Source organism: Cydia amplana, chromosome 15 (genome assembly GCF_948474715.1).
Source record: "Cydia amplana chromosome 15, ilCydAmpl1.1, whole genome shotgun sequence".
NCBI lineage: Eukaryota > Metazoa > Arthropoda > Insecta > Lepidoptera > Tortricidae > Cydia > Cydia amplana.
Window position 1 is genome coordinate 6,903,268 of NC_086083.1, and position 16,529 is coordinate 6,919,796.

The window sequence follows — 16,529 nt, forward strand, 5'->3', positions numbered from 1 at the left end:
CTCGTATGCTAGTACATAGGAGTTTCGGTAGATGTCACCTTATTTACATATTATAGAACTGTGGTGCTGTCTACCGGTGATTTATATCTAATATCTATTAATAAGTTTGAGAGCACTAACCTAGATGGCGTAGGCAAGTAATAGGTATTGCATAGCATAATACCTATTTGTCCATTCCCTGATAAGATAGGTCTTAACATTTTGCCACCCCTTGAAATAGTTAATGTTTTACGAGTAACATTAGGTATTTCAAAGAATAGGACTTATATATTTTTGCCTATTAGTAAGGATGGGCAGAGTTCTTTGTTATGAGTTATAGTTAGGTAATTACTTATATTTAAATTAGAGCTGTGCCCATTCCTACAAATGAAACAACAATAGGACATGTTTTTTATTTTAAATAGGGAGTAGGTATTCTTATTATGTATATACTAGGTAAGTTAGGTATAGGTACTTAATTATTATACTTATTACTTAATCATAATTATTTAAACGATAACATTAGGTTGGTAGGTATTAACTACTTATATAACTTGGCCCGAAGTAGGTAATGGACAAATGTTATTGAACGCGCGTTGGATGTCTCCTCTGGCGGTTCGGATGATGGCTACCCTGGTGATGCCATCCCGGCCCGGCTGCGTCGCGACGATCTTGCCCAGCCTCCACCGGCAGGGTGGCAGGCGCTCTTCTCGTACCAGGACGACGGTGCCGACTGCGAGGCTTGGGCCGCGCGCGCTCCTCCACTTCGTGCGCTCCTGCAGCGTTCCGAAGTAGTCACGTGACCAGCGCCGCCAGAAGTCCTGGGTGATTTGTTGCAAAAGTTGATAGTGAGTTAATCGGTTTTTTGGTATATGGTTATAATCTTCGTCAGGAAGTGAATTTGGTGCTTTTCCAATTAAAAAGTGAGCTGGCGTGAGGACAGGATAGTCAGGATTTGAAGTAGGTAAGGGACACAATGGCCTAGAGTTCACAATTGATTCTACCTGATTTAGGATAGTTACAAATTGTTCATAAGTTAACAAAGATAACCCTAACACTCTTTTTAAATGATATTTGGTAAGTTTTATACTAGATTCCCATAGTGACCCCATATGAGGTGTATAGACGGGAATAAAACTCCATTTTATGCCCTCGTCTGCACAATGAGATACTAGTTCGCTCGAGCTGTCCTGTAGATATTTTTGCAAATCTTTCAGTTCGTTACTAGCACCATGAAAAGTTGTTGAATTGTCACTCACCAACTCCTTCGGTTTACCTCTCCTGGCGATGAACCGTCGCAGCGCCGCCAGGAAGTTGGCTGACTCGAGCCCTGTAATTAATTAGAGATGAATTGCCTTTGTTGCAAAACAAATAAATATAGCACTTATAGACCTTGTAACCACGTCCTGTCCTATCTCTAATGTTATAAGGTCCTCCATAATCGATACCCGTGATAGCAAAGGGGGGGGATGGGTTTACCCTCGAGGGGGGTAAGTCTCCCATTATAGGGTTAGTAGTCTTTGGATTTGCTCTAAAACACGGAACGCATTTATTTACAATTTTTGAGGCTAACATTCTACCTTTAGTTGGCCAGATGCGCTCGCGAATAGTTGATAGTAATAACTGAGGGCCAGCGTGCAGAGTACGTTTGTGTGCGTTTTCCATCAGTAGTTTGGTAAACGTGTGTTCGTGACTTAGTATTAAAGGGTGTTTCTTTTCATACGCATAATGCGAAAGACCGATTCGTCCGCCTACGCGAATGAGTCCGTCTTTCATGAATGGGTGTAAAGATAATATTTTGGATTTGTTAAGAACCGGTTTGTTGTTTTGCAACAATTTATATTCGTGTGGAAATGATTCCATTTGTGAATGTCTGATTAATGTGTGATCCGAATTTTTTAATTCTTCTACGGACAATGGTCCTGATAATTTTTTATTCGGATTAATTGTTCGTGTTTTATTTTTTGTGTTATATATAAATCGTAGTATGTATGCTAATACATGAATAAGTGTTTTATCACTTGACCACCTGTGAAAAAGATGTTGTAACGTGTCGTTAGATTCGGTGTTAATAACCAAGGTGAGTATTGTGTCTACGTCGCTCTCGGCCTCAGGTATTTGATCCAGTGACTCAGAATCGTGGGACGGCCATGTATCAGAACTTTGGCTTAACCACGCAGGCCCGGACCACCATAATTGGTTGGTTTCCAGCTTGCCTGGTGCTACCCCTCGGGACAAAAGGTCGGCGGGGTTATCCTCCGAGCGGACCCAGGACCAGTCGTGCTTGCTTGTAAGTGATAATATTTTTGTGACTCTGTTACTAACAAAACAAGTTAATTTAAGGTTACTATTCTTTATCCAACACAACGTTATTTTTGAATCTGACCACAGGTTGATTTTGGAAATGTCACATTTTAATGCTCGTTTTATTTTGTCTACATGTGTTGCGAGAAGTAAACTGGAACAAAGTTCCAAATTTGGAAGTTTGGGATTTAATTGCTGTGATTTTTGATTTTGAGTAAAATAGGTGAACTTGAACGTTTCCTACCCTATCGCTCGATCGTATATAAATGGCAGCGCCATAGGCTTTAATACTGCTGTCACAAAATCCATGAATTTGTATCGTTACATAATTAGGTATGACTGTACATCTCGAAATTTTTAATTGGTTTAATAAAAACAAGTCTTGTGTTAATTCGGTGTCCCAATCTAACTGAGCCTTAAATAATTTTTGGATAAATATTTTGGCTACTACAATTACTGGTCCCGTCAAGCCTAGGGGGTCGAAAATGGACGAAATTACCCCTAGTACCTTTCTTTTGGTGATTGGGTGTGAGATTTGATTTTCTTTAATGGTGTACATAAGCTCATCTGAGTCACTAGACCACGCTAAACCCAGTACCTTATGTGTTTTATCTCCAAACTCGGTTGTAGATGTGTTTTGGTGCGTATGTGTTTCGCTCACCCGTTTTATGATGGCTTCGGAGTTAGACTTCCATTTCCGCAGCGTGAAGTTGGCTCCTCGCAGGATCTCGTTCACCTGTGATGCAGTTTCGGCTACCTGATTCTCGTCGTCACCGCCGGCGATAAAATCGTCCATGTAGAACTGGTTCGCTATGGCCTCTGCAGCTGCTGGAAATGTGTGTTGGTTCTCGTTTGACAATTGTAACAAACATCTGGTTGCAACATGTGGTGCTGACTTTAAGCCGAAACTTAATGTAGTCGGCATATAAATTTGGAGTCGTTGGTGAGTATTTTCCCGCCAAAATATGCATTGTAGGTATTGTTGATTTGGTTTTAAATAAATACATCTGTACATTTTTTGTATGTCAGCGTTAATAACATATTGGTACTTTCGGAACCGTAGAAGTATATTTATGAGTTCGTCCTGTAATATTGAGCCTTTGTATTGTATATCATTCAATGAAACGCCGTTATCGGTCCTGCATGAGCAGTCAAAAACAATTCGAATCGGAGTGGAGGGGGAGTCGCGAAAAACAGCCTGGTGGGGTAGAAAATTACATGGGCCATCATAATTATCTTGTAATTTAATCATATGGCCAGCTTGTTCGAACTCGCGCATGAAACTCACATATTTATCCTTAAATTCGGGGTTCCGCGCGAACTTAGTCTCTAACGTTTTGAACCTCCGATATGCTATGTGCCTAGATTGACCTAGCTTGGTAGGTGGCTGCTTTAATGGAAGTTCAATTTCAAAATTACCTTCAGAGTTGTGAGTGTGGGTTTTCAGAAATATATCCTCACATTGTTTTTCATCATAAGGTAAATTTGGTGCGGAACCCTCCTCTATTTCCCAAAACTTTTTTAATTGAGTTTCAACTGTAATTTTACATTGAATAGCAGATTCGGATTTTTTATGTACGGGACCCGTAACTAACCACCCCAGGCGTGAGCGTCTCAGAACCGGTAATCCCGGCCCGAGCGAGTATTTACCGGTGAGAAGTAAATCAAAAAATATTTCGCCACCGATCAGCAAATCTACATCTTGAGCTAAGTTAAATTCGTCATCTGCTAATTTATAACGCGGCGGAATGTGCCAACGTTGCACGTTTGGTATTTCAATATTGGTTGTACAAACAGTAGGCGAAATAAAACAGGACAAATTAGTCGTAAAGGTTCCGTCTAAGGAATGCAATGTTATGTCACACGATTCTAGGACAGTAGACACTTTTTCATTGAAACCTATGACATTTAAGGCGTATTGTTCCTTAGGTAATTGTAACTTTTTTACCGCGTTTTGGGTAATGAAATTTTCTTGCGAGCCGTTGTCTAAAAAAGCCTTCATTTTATGCACATTGTTATGCTTATCCCTAACAAGCACTTGGGCTGTTGTGAGGAAAACTGACCTATTTCGCGTTTTGTTTGCTTGTTTCCCGATTAGAGTGTTATTAGACAAGACAGTCTCGATTTGACTAGAACTCGGTTGTTCGTCGGTTAATGTTGAGATTGGTAATCGTGTTGGTGCGGGGTTACTATATGAGTGTTGGTATTTGGTTTGTGTAGTAACGTATGATGTTTGCCCTTGCATACTCGACATGTACTGGCCCTGCAGTTTGTTAAGACATGCGTCCCGGACAAACAATTAAAGCATAATCGTAATTTATTCACGGCTCGGATTCGCGCGATAACGTTTAATGCACTAAACTTTGGACATTGGTTAATGTAATGCGTACTCGAACAATATGGACACTGGTTAGGTTTAAATTGTTTGGAGGTTACCTTAATAGGTTCGGACGTGGTTACCATGGCCTTCTTGGAAGTGCTGGGTGCGTCCGATGGTACTGCTGGGCTGGTCGCTTCCAGCCGGTCAGCTCGGTTCTTTAGGAAGGTTTTGAAGTCCTGCAACGAAGGCAATTTTCTCAAATCAACACTATTTTCCCACTTTGATTGCAGTCGACAATCTAACTTTTTAACTAGTAAGTGAATAATTGCGAGATCCCAATTTTCGGTAGGTACATTTAATGAACGCAAAGATCTCAAATGTTTGGAAATATTATCGCACAGACCCCTAAGACCCGAAGGAGTTGACGGTACAGGTTCCACGTCGAACAAGGCTCGCATGTGGTTGGAAACTAAACGTTTAGGATTATTGTAACGTTCACAAAGCATCTGCCACGCGAGCGTGTACGCTTCCTCGGAGAAATCGAGCGAACTAATTACCTCAAGTGCGCCGTCTCGTAAACAACTGCGTAGGTATTTATATTTTACAATAGATGCTAAGCTAGCTTGATTGACTAGGGCATCAAATGTGTCTCGGAACTGCAGCCACTGTGTTAGGTCCCCATCGAAGCTAGGGAGGCTAATTTCGGGATACTTTATCGACTCACCGAGGGGCTGCTGCTGCGGGGCTTGGGGACTATGGTCATTTGGTATTGATTCGTCATCTATTTTCGCCAGCAGCTTGCCCTTAGCGCTAAGTCGGTAAAATGTGTCCTCGAAAAACTCACGTTCGGCCTCTTGGGCCTCGATGTCACCTTCCTCGCTGCACAGTGTCTCGATCCGATCCTGTATCTCAGAGAAATCATTGTATAACTTTGGTAATTGATCTAGTCTTAAGCTTATGTCTACAATTACTTCGGCCGTCAATGCGCTTGAGTCGATTTTTTCTATAAATTTCTTAAATACAGTTAGTTTTCGCTTATAGACAACTCGTTTATTTTTTAACTGCCTAATTTCTAACTCTTCTAGGGTTCTTTTGGAAATTTCTGTTTCATTAGCCATGATTAAGAACGATTACAATTTACAATTGGTAGGGTGACTAAACGATACAGTTGAATTTGGTAGGGAGATTTGGTAAATAGGTTAGGAATTGCCAGCTCACTTGCCTTCTCGATTGAAGCTCGTGCGCGTGGTGATTGCCCTCGCTTGGGCACTCCTTCTGCCTCTGGTGTGGTACCACCCACGTGGTCCCTTTGGTAGTTGCGGTCGTCGTTCCGTGCGCGGGCTGCGGTGCCTCGCACGTGGTCCCGCTTTGGGGGCTCGGTCGGCGCCTTCGCATTGGCTCAGGCTGCTCGATCGAGAGGTGTGGTCGCCTTCTAGTCACCTCTACAGCTTCTTCAGGTCGGCGGAGCCCCACGCGGTTGCTACATACGTGGTAACGTTGCTCTCCCGGCCTAAATCTGGATACGCGGCGATTCTTCGATGTACTAGCTTGCAAATCATACTAAATTTATCAGCGATTCGCTTTATAGTACTCAAATTAACCGCGATTTAAACTCGGGGTCACCATTATGTCCAGCGTGGAGGTAATGGCGGCCAAATTAAAAGCAAGGAATATATATTAAGTTTAATGTTAAGCAGAAGGCTGGTTGGAAAAAGTGATCGTATATACAGACAAGTAGATTCTTATATAGCTATCGTACAGCGCCACACTACTGATTACTTATGAACTATTACATATACTGACATACCTAAACTAAGCTGTTGAGCTCGTATGCTAGTACATAGGAGTTTCGGTAGATGTCACCTTATTTACATATTATAGAACTGTGGTGCTGTCTACCGGTGATTTATATCTAATATCTATTAATAAGTTTGAGAGCCCTAACCTAGATGGTGTAGGCAAGTAATAGGTATTGCATAGCATAATACCTATTTGTCCATTCCCTGATAAGATAGGTCTTAACACAATCGTTAAAGGTTGTTGTAAAACTAATTTCAGAAGATAATAAATCGTTCAGAAAATAACATAAGTATTACATAACAGTTCTTACAACAGACATGAAACTAAGTTACAATTAAAAGTAACAATAATCGTCACTGTCTTTAAATCTAACGTGTCGTCCTGAACGTGTCGTGTAAGGTCGATCGGAATTGGTTGTGGTATCCGCAGGTATATTAATAGGAGGAGCGGGCCCAGGTGGCTGCGCCCGAGGTACGTCCTGAGACTGCAGAGCCTCTGGAGCAGGTGTACCAGAACTATGAGTATCATCTGAGTCCACGAAAGCTGGTTTGACACGATCGACGCTCACTACAACCTCTTTGTTCTTAATGTCCAGGGTCAGGGTTTTCCCGTCCGTGGAACGCCTCACTACGGCAAAAGGACCTGTATAAGGAGGTTGCAATGGGCGTCGTACGGTGTCGTCACGTAGAGACACGTGTGTTGCTGTAGGCAAATTTTTAAAGACAAAGATGGGACGAGTCGGGTGGCGAGAAGCTGGAGCTGGGCGAAGAGACAACTTCTTGCGTCGCAGCTGGACGACGAAATCGGCAGGATCGTCGAGTCTGCTTTCGTCCGGTGCGGAGACTAGCATCTCACCGGGTAGGCGGAGAGATTCGCCATATACCATCTCAGCAGTTGTGGCCTTCAAGTCTTCCTTGTAGGCGGTACGCATGCCGAGTAGGACGAGTGGTAGAGCGCGCGTCCAGGAGCCAGAGTGGCACATAAGTGCGGCCTTGAGCTGGCGGTGCACGCGCTCGATCATTCCGTTCGCGCAGGGATGGTACGCAGTTGTACGAATGCGCTTGGTGGCGCAAGTCTGCAGTAAACGTCTGAAAAGATCAGACTCAAACTGTGTGCCCTGGTCAGTAGTTATTGTAGTAGTATGGGGAATGTAGATAGGGTGCGTGACGTATCTCAGCCACGGTAAGTGATGTGGGCTACTTTCCCACTTACACTTATACCTACACGTACACCTACACTTATACTTACACTACACTTAACTAATATTAATACACTTATATAAAACATAATATTAATATATACACATATTTATTTACATTCATTTTATACATTTATTTACATTTACACAATAATAATATACACGTTATATTTACACATCGTCCGTCAATTCTTGACGGTGCCAACAAGTCGGGTGCAATGCAAACGCGCACCGCGATAGCAGTCCTTTGTTCAGAGCGGCCGGCATGGAGCGGGTCTCAAAACCGGCCGCTCTGAACAAAGGACTGCTATCGCGGTGCGCGTTTGCATTGCACCCGACTTGTTGGCACCGTCAAGAATTGACGGACGATGTGTAAATATAACGTAATCTGTTGGTCTGGTCACATCATGCGTAAAACGTCGTCCGATATGCGCTTAGCTGCCAGAGCCTGCAGGTGCCGCAGGAACTGAGAAGGCTTACGGTCTCCCAGCTCTTCATGATGCAGGAGTTGCTGGATCTGTCGCTCGGTAGTATCGCTCAGTCGACTGATGAGTTCGCTCTTCAGCTTAACATATTTGTCAGTTGCCGGTGGATTGGTGATAATATTGTGACGGTAACTAAGATGGCGGCTTTGAAAATTGAAACATCACCATTAGTCCACACAAATTTATTTAAAAGTCTCAAGGTCTGAGGTCTTTACGCCCGTATGGTTCGCTTCCGCGGATCGCTGGTACTCCCCTGGCCCTGGCGCTGGTGGTCGGCGCTGACGAAAGGTGGTGGAGGCCCCAGAAACGGAGCTTCACGTCTTCACAGGGGGTAGCCGGCCGGCGAGTAGGGTGCGGCACCTCGTCCTGGGCGCATGGGGGTGAGCCGTCGTGTGCTACTGGGGACGCAGGTCTTGCAACACGACGCCAAGAGTTTCAGTCTAATAAACGCACCCTGTGGATAAACGACCCGCATTAGATTGGGCTCCTCCGTACTTGATTGCCGTCGATGATGAGCACCGGGGAATAAGCAAAGCAAGGGGAAACCGCATATAGTTGGTGTAGGTGCTCAAAATCAGAACGGAGTTACAGAAGAAAGAATAAAATACAATAAAAGAGAAAATGTTCCATTACAATATTCTAAAAGAGGGTAGCCGTAAGTAGCATGACGCGGCAGAAGGCTGATGCAATACCTAGCTCGCATTGCGGCACTCTAAACACGAACAAGCATTTAACACTGTAAGCTTAACACACTATTCGATATCGCTAACTACTAAAATGTCTTATACCTAAAGGCGTTAACGTTTTAAAATGCATTCTTCAAAACTTACCCGTATATGGGGCGCGAACACACTTAATTTAATGTAAGAACATCTCAAAGACAACTAAATATGTAGTTGTGAGACAATACAAAAATCAATCTTTAAATATGGTCGGACGCGACCGGCGCGTGCGTCCCGACACGGAAATAATGTCCGTGCGGGCGCAGCGCACGTCCGACCTCAATCGTCTCCGCAGGGGGAATGTCGAGACCCGGCGGGCGCTCTGGTTATAAACTCCTATGCAGAAAAAACTGGTCCTGTGAACCAGTCAAGACGTTAAGGCGACGCCTCGCACTAATACCGTTAAGGCGATGCATTACATTCAATATTTTATCAATGTATATTATATTTATAATTATTACCTAAGTTTTTAGTTTTTAAAGCTAAGTTAATATCGTTAATTTACTTAATTATATTGTTTATGTAACACTACGTTACATTACCCCGCTTGTCACCAAGGATTTTATTCATATAGAATAAAATCCATAATAACGTATGTTTGTGTACCTGTATTCCAATACCTTACATCCCCTTTTGTAGTAATCTGTTATTCAACCTTTCATAATACCTTACATAAAAAGCTACAGCATTGATTTACAATACTGACGCGACCTTACACTACGATGGGCACCAATCGAACAAATTGGTGACCATTACAAATACTTTTCGTTTAAATAGGTGGATACTGGTGACGAGGTTATATAACAAAACAATATCACACTACACACTAATATCTAATTATAAATTTAACCCAACCAACTTAAGGTCATACAGAAAAACTAAGTACCTAAAAAAAACTATCCGCAATTCCTGCACGTTAGCACCCGGAAGGGCACCTCTAATTTCGACCTCATATTCCAATTCTGTCTTTTGCAACGACAAAATTTTTACCAGAAATGCCATGACTATTAATAAAATAGGTATGTGTTGAAGAATGCAGTAATAATTAATGCCCTACTCCGTTCTTTACAAAACTGCAATTACTAACGTTTTGGTTGACGAGGTGATGAAATGAATGAAAACTAAATAATTAGTAAAATGCAACAAAAGCAAAATAAAATTTAAAATAAGCGTTAAAATGTAACTGACGCGAACCAAGCGATAACAATCTGACGCAAAATTTAATTTAATTTAACTTAAAAAAAAACGAACAGCTAAAATGCAATTATACCTAGGATAAAAGTCACAAGCAGTTACAAAAAAGTATAATAATAATAAGGCAATAATGTTGCACAAAAAAAATAAAATACGCTGGTACACGCCAGTTACCGGCAACCAAAAATTAACAACGTTTCACAAAACCAAAAGAAAGAAAAAGCACAACACACAACTACTATACGGAAGCGAACCAGACCATGAAAACCACGTTGTAGGCGCCAGTGTGACGGTAACTAAGATGGCGGCTTTGAAAATTGAAACATCACCATTAGTCCACACAAATTTATTTAAAAAGTCTCAAGGTCTGAGGTCTTTACGCCCGTATGGTTCGCTTCCGCGGATCGCTGGTACTCCCCTGGCCCTGGCGCTGGTGGTCGGCGCTGACGAAAGGTGGTGGAGGCCCCAGAAACGGAGCTTCACGTCTTCACAGGGGGTAGCCGGCCGGCGAGTAGGGTGCGGCACCTCGTCCTGGGCGCATGGGGGTGAGCCGTCGTGTGCAACTGGGGACGCAGGTCTTGCAACACGACGCCAAGAGTTTCAGTCTAATAAACGCACCCTGTGGATAAACGACCCGCATTAGATTGGGCTCCTCCGTACTTGATTGCCGTCGATGATGAGCACCGGGGAATAAGCAAAGCAAGGGGAAACCGCATATAGTTGGTGTAGGTGCTCAAAATCAGAACGGAGTTACAGAAGAAAGAATAAAATACAATAAAAGAGAAAATGTTCCATTACAATATTCTAAAAGAGGGTAGCCGTAAGTAGCATGACGCGGCAGAAGGCTGATGCAATACCTAGCTCGCATTGCGGCACTCTAAACACGAACAAGCATTTAACACTGTAAGCTTAACACACTATTCGATATCGCTAACTACTAAAATGTCTTATACCTAAAGGCGTTAACGTTTTAAAATGCATTCTTCAAAACTTACCCGTATATGGGGCGCGAACACACTTAATTTAATGTAAGAACATCTCAAAGACAACTAAATATGTAGTTGTGAGACTATACAAAAATCAATCTTTAAATATGGTCGGACGCGACCGGCGCGTGCGTCCCGACACGGAAATAATGTCCGTGCGGGCGCAGCGCACGTCCGACCTCAATCGTCTCCGCAGGGGGAATGTCGAGACCCGGCGGGCGCTCTGGTTATAAACTCCTATGCAGAAAAAACTGGTCCTGTGAACCAGTCAAGACGTTAAGGCGACGCCTCGCACTAATACCGTTAAGGCGATGCATTACATTCAATATTTTATCAATGTATATTATATTTATAATTATTACCTAAGTTTTTAGTTTTTAAAGCTAAGTTAATATCGTTAATTTACTTAATTATATTGTTTATGTAACACTACGTTACAATATCCCTGACCTCCTTTGCAAACTGTCGATCTAACTGGCTAACGACATAATGAAACTTTGTCAGGTCATTGGTGATGCCGGCTATGTCGAACTGACTCTCAACCTGCGAGAACCAAATCGCGGGTTCCTCCGGCCAAAAAGGTGGAAGTCGAACTCCGACTCTAAAAACTTCGGATGACGGAGTCGTTGTTGTAGTGGAACCGGTAGGCGCAGTTGTGACGGATGGTGCAGTGGAAACAGGCACTTCCGCTGGTACTTGTGTGATGGGCGACATAGCGGTATTTCCTTTGTCTATTTTACTCGACACTTCTACGTACGGTTTTCTGATAAAATCCTCTTGGTACTGTGTTTTTCAGGGGTCACCAGTATGGGGAATGTAGATAGGGTGCGTGACGTATCTCAGCCACGGTAATCCAAACGTCCACTTTCTCCAATAAATATTATAATGTCAATAATATATACAACACAGAAGGAATGTCCAAAGTTCGGAAGATAGAAACACAGAAGGTAACAGTACGGAAGAAAGATAGAAATAGAAAATATAACGTAAACAAAAGCAAGAGCGATAGCGAACGTAATGCGTCTAGCGGTCATAAGCGACATGCGTTTCGCGTCAGTGCTGTGCATAGACTGAGGCGGGGCGCGGCGATGGCCGGCCGGCATGGAGCGGGTCTCAAAACCGGCCGCTCTGAACAAAGGACTGCTATCGCGGTGCGCGTTTGCATTGCACCCGACTTGTTGGCACCGTCAAGAATTGACGGACGATGTGTAAATATAACGTGTATATTATTATTGTGTAAATGTAAATAAATGTATAAAATGAATGTAAATAAATATGTGTATATATTAATATTATGTTTTATATAAGTGTATTAATATTAGTTAAGTGTAGTGTAAGTATAAGTGTAGGTGTACGTGTAGGTATAAGTGTAAGTGGGAAAGTAGCCCACAGTAGGGACACCAAAGCGAGATATCCATCCCTGGACGAAGGTATCGGCCACCTCATCGGCAGTAATGCAACGCATCGGCCACACCTCTGGCCACCTGGAAACCCTGTCGATGGCTGTGAGACAATACCGATAGTCATCACAAACAGGAAGGGGACCAACGATATCAATGTGGACTATTGTGGACATGCATGAAACGTCCAGATGGTTGCTCGAAAGTACCTAGAGGTAACGAGGTATGCCTTGAAACCTTACTACGCTAACACGCAAGGCAAGACTGGGCATGGGCGTAGATGGCTACGACAGTCCTTCCGAAGGGATGGCCATACATAACGACTTACCATAAGTCGAGTGGTGGCTCTGACGCCGGGGTGGCTCAAGTTGTGCAACTTGTCAAACACCGCGCGACGAAACGAAGGGGTCAGATAAGGGCGAGGCTTGCCAGTGGAGACGTCGTAAAGGATGGAGACGTCTGTACCGGGTACAGCGATGCGTGACAGCTGAAGGCTGGAGTTACCTTGACGTAGGTCGGCAAGCTCTTGGTCCTCTAGTTGTGCTTTAGCGAGGGCCTCGTAATCTTCTTCTAACGAGACGGCCTCGATCCGCGACATCGCATCGGCTACAACGTTGTCCTCTCCTTTTATGTAGCGGATGTCCGTTGTAAATTGGCCAATAAACGATAGCTGGTTCAGCTGCGATGGCGGGAGTAATAGTTTAGTTTAATTTTTATGTTTTAGGTATAGTTATATGTTTTTAATTAGTTAATTAAAGCATAGCCGCCTCGTCGTCGAACGGCGTACGCCTGGGTCACAACGGAAGAACAGCGCTGGCTTGCCAGCTACATGCTGAGTTGTGACCCTTTTATGGCATTTTGCTCTATAGGTTATATATACATTGTATATTTGTCAACAAGTTTTTGTCATCTGTGTTTGTCATAAATAAATGTATTTTCTTTCTTTCTTTCTTCTTCTTTCAAACAGTTAGTAAGTTTCCAAAACCGGGACGTATTTAAATTTGTATATGTAGCTATTGGTTAGTTTGTTATTATGTAGGCACTTTATATAACGTAGCACGCGCACTTTTGTTCTTTGAAATAAATTATCGGACGAAAAAAAACACTGAAAATTTCCGTGAAAACAGTAAAAGTTTAGATTTTACTTGCGTGAAATCGCTGACACTGGCCAAAGAGTATTAAATCACTACGTTTTAAGAGTCGGCACTCTCGAACAAGCCTTAAACCGAATTAAGAACGTACATTGTGCCAACACACCAAATACATGTCAATACTGCCAACACAAAAAAAAACAACGCTAGGGCTCGACACTTCCGGTACCTACTGTTTATCGATATCGATAAATGTGCGATACGTGCTGTTGTACTGTACTACTGTAAAAGTAAATATTGAAAATCAGGTGGATTAATAAAATAAATGCAAAATATAAAAATAATTTTATTTTACATAATAAAGATAAGATACAGATAGTTTTATATTTACGTATACGCATATTACAATACGCTTATGAACGTAACTAAAGCTACAATCTACTTTTAGAGCACTCCTGCAAACACTGAGTCTTGCCTGTGAAGGCTGTGAACTCCAACTTCCCACAAAGGGAAAAAGCTGTCAGGCTCATTCACTTGTAGATATTCAGAGGTTGGAGTTTCATTCAGCCTTTGTATAGGTAAATATTCCAAATCCTCATTACCTGTTACCTTTACCCATAGTCGATATCTGAAATAAAGGGATTATCGATAAGTTGTTCGCACACTATTCGTGTCTTAGGTTACCTAGTTTTTACAAGAAGAATCTATTCACAGAATGTTTTCGTTTTAATCAAGGATGGTAAACGATAAAAACTACTCCAAACTAATTAAATTAGTATCTGGGAACGACTCAAAATGAAAATATCGCACAAAAACATCAGTTTACCGACCTGTTCGAATCAAGAGGAAATCTTGCTAAAAATATATCAGAAGTAAGTTTCCTTACACGCCTGACCCCACAAACTTCACATTTTCTTAAAGATTTGCCCCCCATTTAAATAAAAGCTAAAGTTATTTGGTCTAAACACAAAAATAAACACGTAACATAACCGCTTTCACCACAATTTAGAATGACGGTAGACGTTTTACCGATCATACCAACCTAAAGAAAAGTAGGTATAATACGTCTATGTTTGAAAGCAAGTATGGTATGTGTTACCAAAATGCAACAGCAGTCATTTTAATTCGATAAGATTATTTACTATGCCTCAACGTTGGTAACAAGTACGTTCCTAAGTTATCATAGTATGGGGTGTCGATGGGCTGACACTGGCGGGCGTGCAATCGCTGGATGACGTATGACGTTTCGTAGGGCGATCCGCACTGGCCAATGAGAATGATCCGATACAGCACTCCATAACTAATCACAATGTAACCAAACAGTTCCTAAGGAGCGGCGTGTACGCCGCTGCTTGTCTTAGTCTCAGAAAAAGATGGCGTGTCGGGGGTGGTGTTGCCAGGCTAAGGTAAAGCTGTTTCAGTCAGGTATTAACACGCCACAACATAAAAAACTAACTTTGAGACCTTTCCGAGTGCACACTGACACTAACAATGTTAAAAACGGGCAAAATTCATGAAAAACCTTAATTTGCCAATAACTTGAAAACCGTGCCACTTTTACTGGGGTCATGTTAAGTTGGTTTGGGTCCTCTTGGCCTGGTCTACCTCCAGTGTCGCTGTGACGTGTCACTTATGGGACGCCCTGTATAATATAATATGCCACAAGGGCCATGTATCATATGCTTTAGTACAATGTTATGTAAATCAGGGTATTTGTTTTTATCAGGTATTTCAGCCCAAACTAACTGATCAATTTCTTCTTGCCCATTGAGTTTATTCTGAGGACTTAATTAGTATATGAGCATGAGGTAAACCCCGTTTCTGAAATTCGATTGTATACATATGATGGCTTCTCTACACGATGGGCCAACGCCGGCCACTCCAAGGGACGCATTTATGCGTTAGAGGGAGCAAGTGATATTGCTATCTCATTCTACCGCATGGCTGCGTCCCTTAGAGTGGCCGGCGTTGGCCCATCGTGTAGAGGAGCCATAAGCAATAACATTTCCAAATATACTATTTTTAACAATATCTCTAAGCAACTCAGATAATTTTAAATTAAAAACTTTTGCTGTCCGGCCTGTTTTCGGGAGATTCTCCATTTAGATTTTCACTAATTTCCGGCTACTTAGGATTACAGGTCATTGTAATAAAAATATCAGGTTTACCATGCTTGCGAACGATACTCATTGCATCTTGATAATTTTGTTGCATGTTCCCAGGACAGCCTTTAAAAGTTGACGGCAATGTTACTCTTTTACCTACTTTGGACGGAGCATCCTCGTCATCGTTTTGAAGGTGATCTTGTAATCCTGAATAATTTTCGACACGTAATTTACGTTGATTTAACCGTAAAAAATTAAGACGATTACCTTCAGTTTTTAAATATGCATCTACTATAGGTAAACTTTAGATGTTCCATTAGTAATTGAAAGCGAAGTAAGTCAAGCCATAAAATCGCTCAAGGCTTCAAAGAGCCCAGGAAGCGATGGAATTACTAATGACGTCCTAAAAAGTCTAATAGAGCCTCTCACTCCGATAATAACAAATCTTTTTAACCAAATCATAATAAGCGAGAAAATACCATCAGAATGGGAAACTTCAATCATTACACTGTTGTATAAAAAAGGAAATCCCAAAGATATTGGAAACTACAGGCCGATTAGTTTACTACAGACAACATATAAGTTATTTACACAAGTTCTCCAAAAAAGGATTATGCCAATGTTAAATGACAATCAACCGAAAGAACAAGCGGGCTTTCGGTCAGGATTTTCAACTACTGACCATATATTTACCGTAACACAGATCATAGAAAAGTTCCAGGAATACGGGAGAGAGCTTTATTTAGCTTTCGTGGACTATTCGAAAGCTTTTGACTCTATTTCACACGCAGCTCTTTGGAAAACTCTACAACAACAGGGAGTACCATCTAAATACATAAATATATTAGAAGAGATATATAGAAAAGGGCGAGCTAAAATAAAACTAGAGAGAGAAGGAAGGTCCTTCAAAATACAACGTGGAGTGAGACAAGGTGACCCGATATC

The 16,529-nt window shown here is 42.0% G+C and overlaps 1 protein-coding gene across 4 annotated transcripts; it reads right to left on the reverse strand.

Annotated features, from left to right (window-relative positions):
- Positions 1-498: 498 nt before the first annotated feature.
- On the reverse strand, positions 499-6,010 carry LOC134654523 (uncharacterized). Of its 4 annotated transcripts, none has more exons than XM_063509968.1 (3): positions 4,720-6,003; positions 1,239-1,309; positions 499-800 (listed from the first exon to the last, which is right to left on the reverse strand). In XM_063509968.1, the coding sequence occupies exons 1-3, from the start codon at positions 5,719-5,721 to the stop codon at positions 608-610; spliced, it is 1,266 nt and encodes a 421-aa protein (XP_063366038.1). In that variant the 5' UTR covers positions 5,722-6,003; the 3' UTR covers positions 499-607. The 4 variants fall into 4 exon arrangements, with proteins under 4 accessions (XP_063366038.1, XP_063366037.1, XP_063366040.1 ...); XM_063509967.1 differs by lacking the exon at positions 4,720-6,003 and adding an exon at positions 2,945-4,469; XM_063509970.1 differs by lacking the exons at positions 499-800; positions 1,239-1,309 and adding an exon at positions 2,673-3,108 and having other exon boundaries at positions 4,720-6,010.
- Between the last annotated feature and the right edge of the window lie 10,519 nt (positions 6,011-16,529).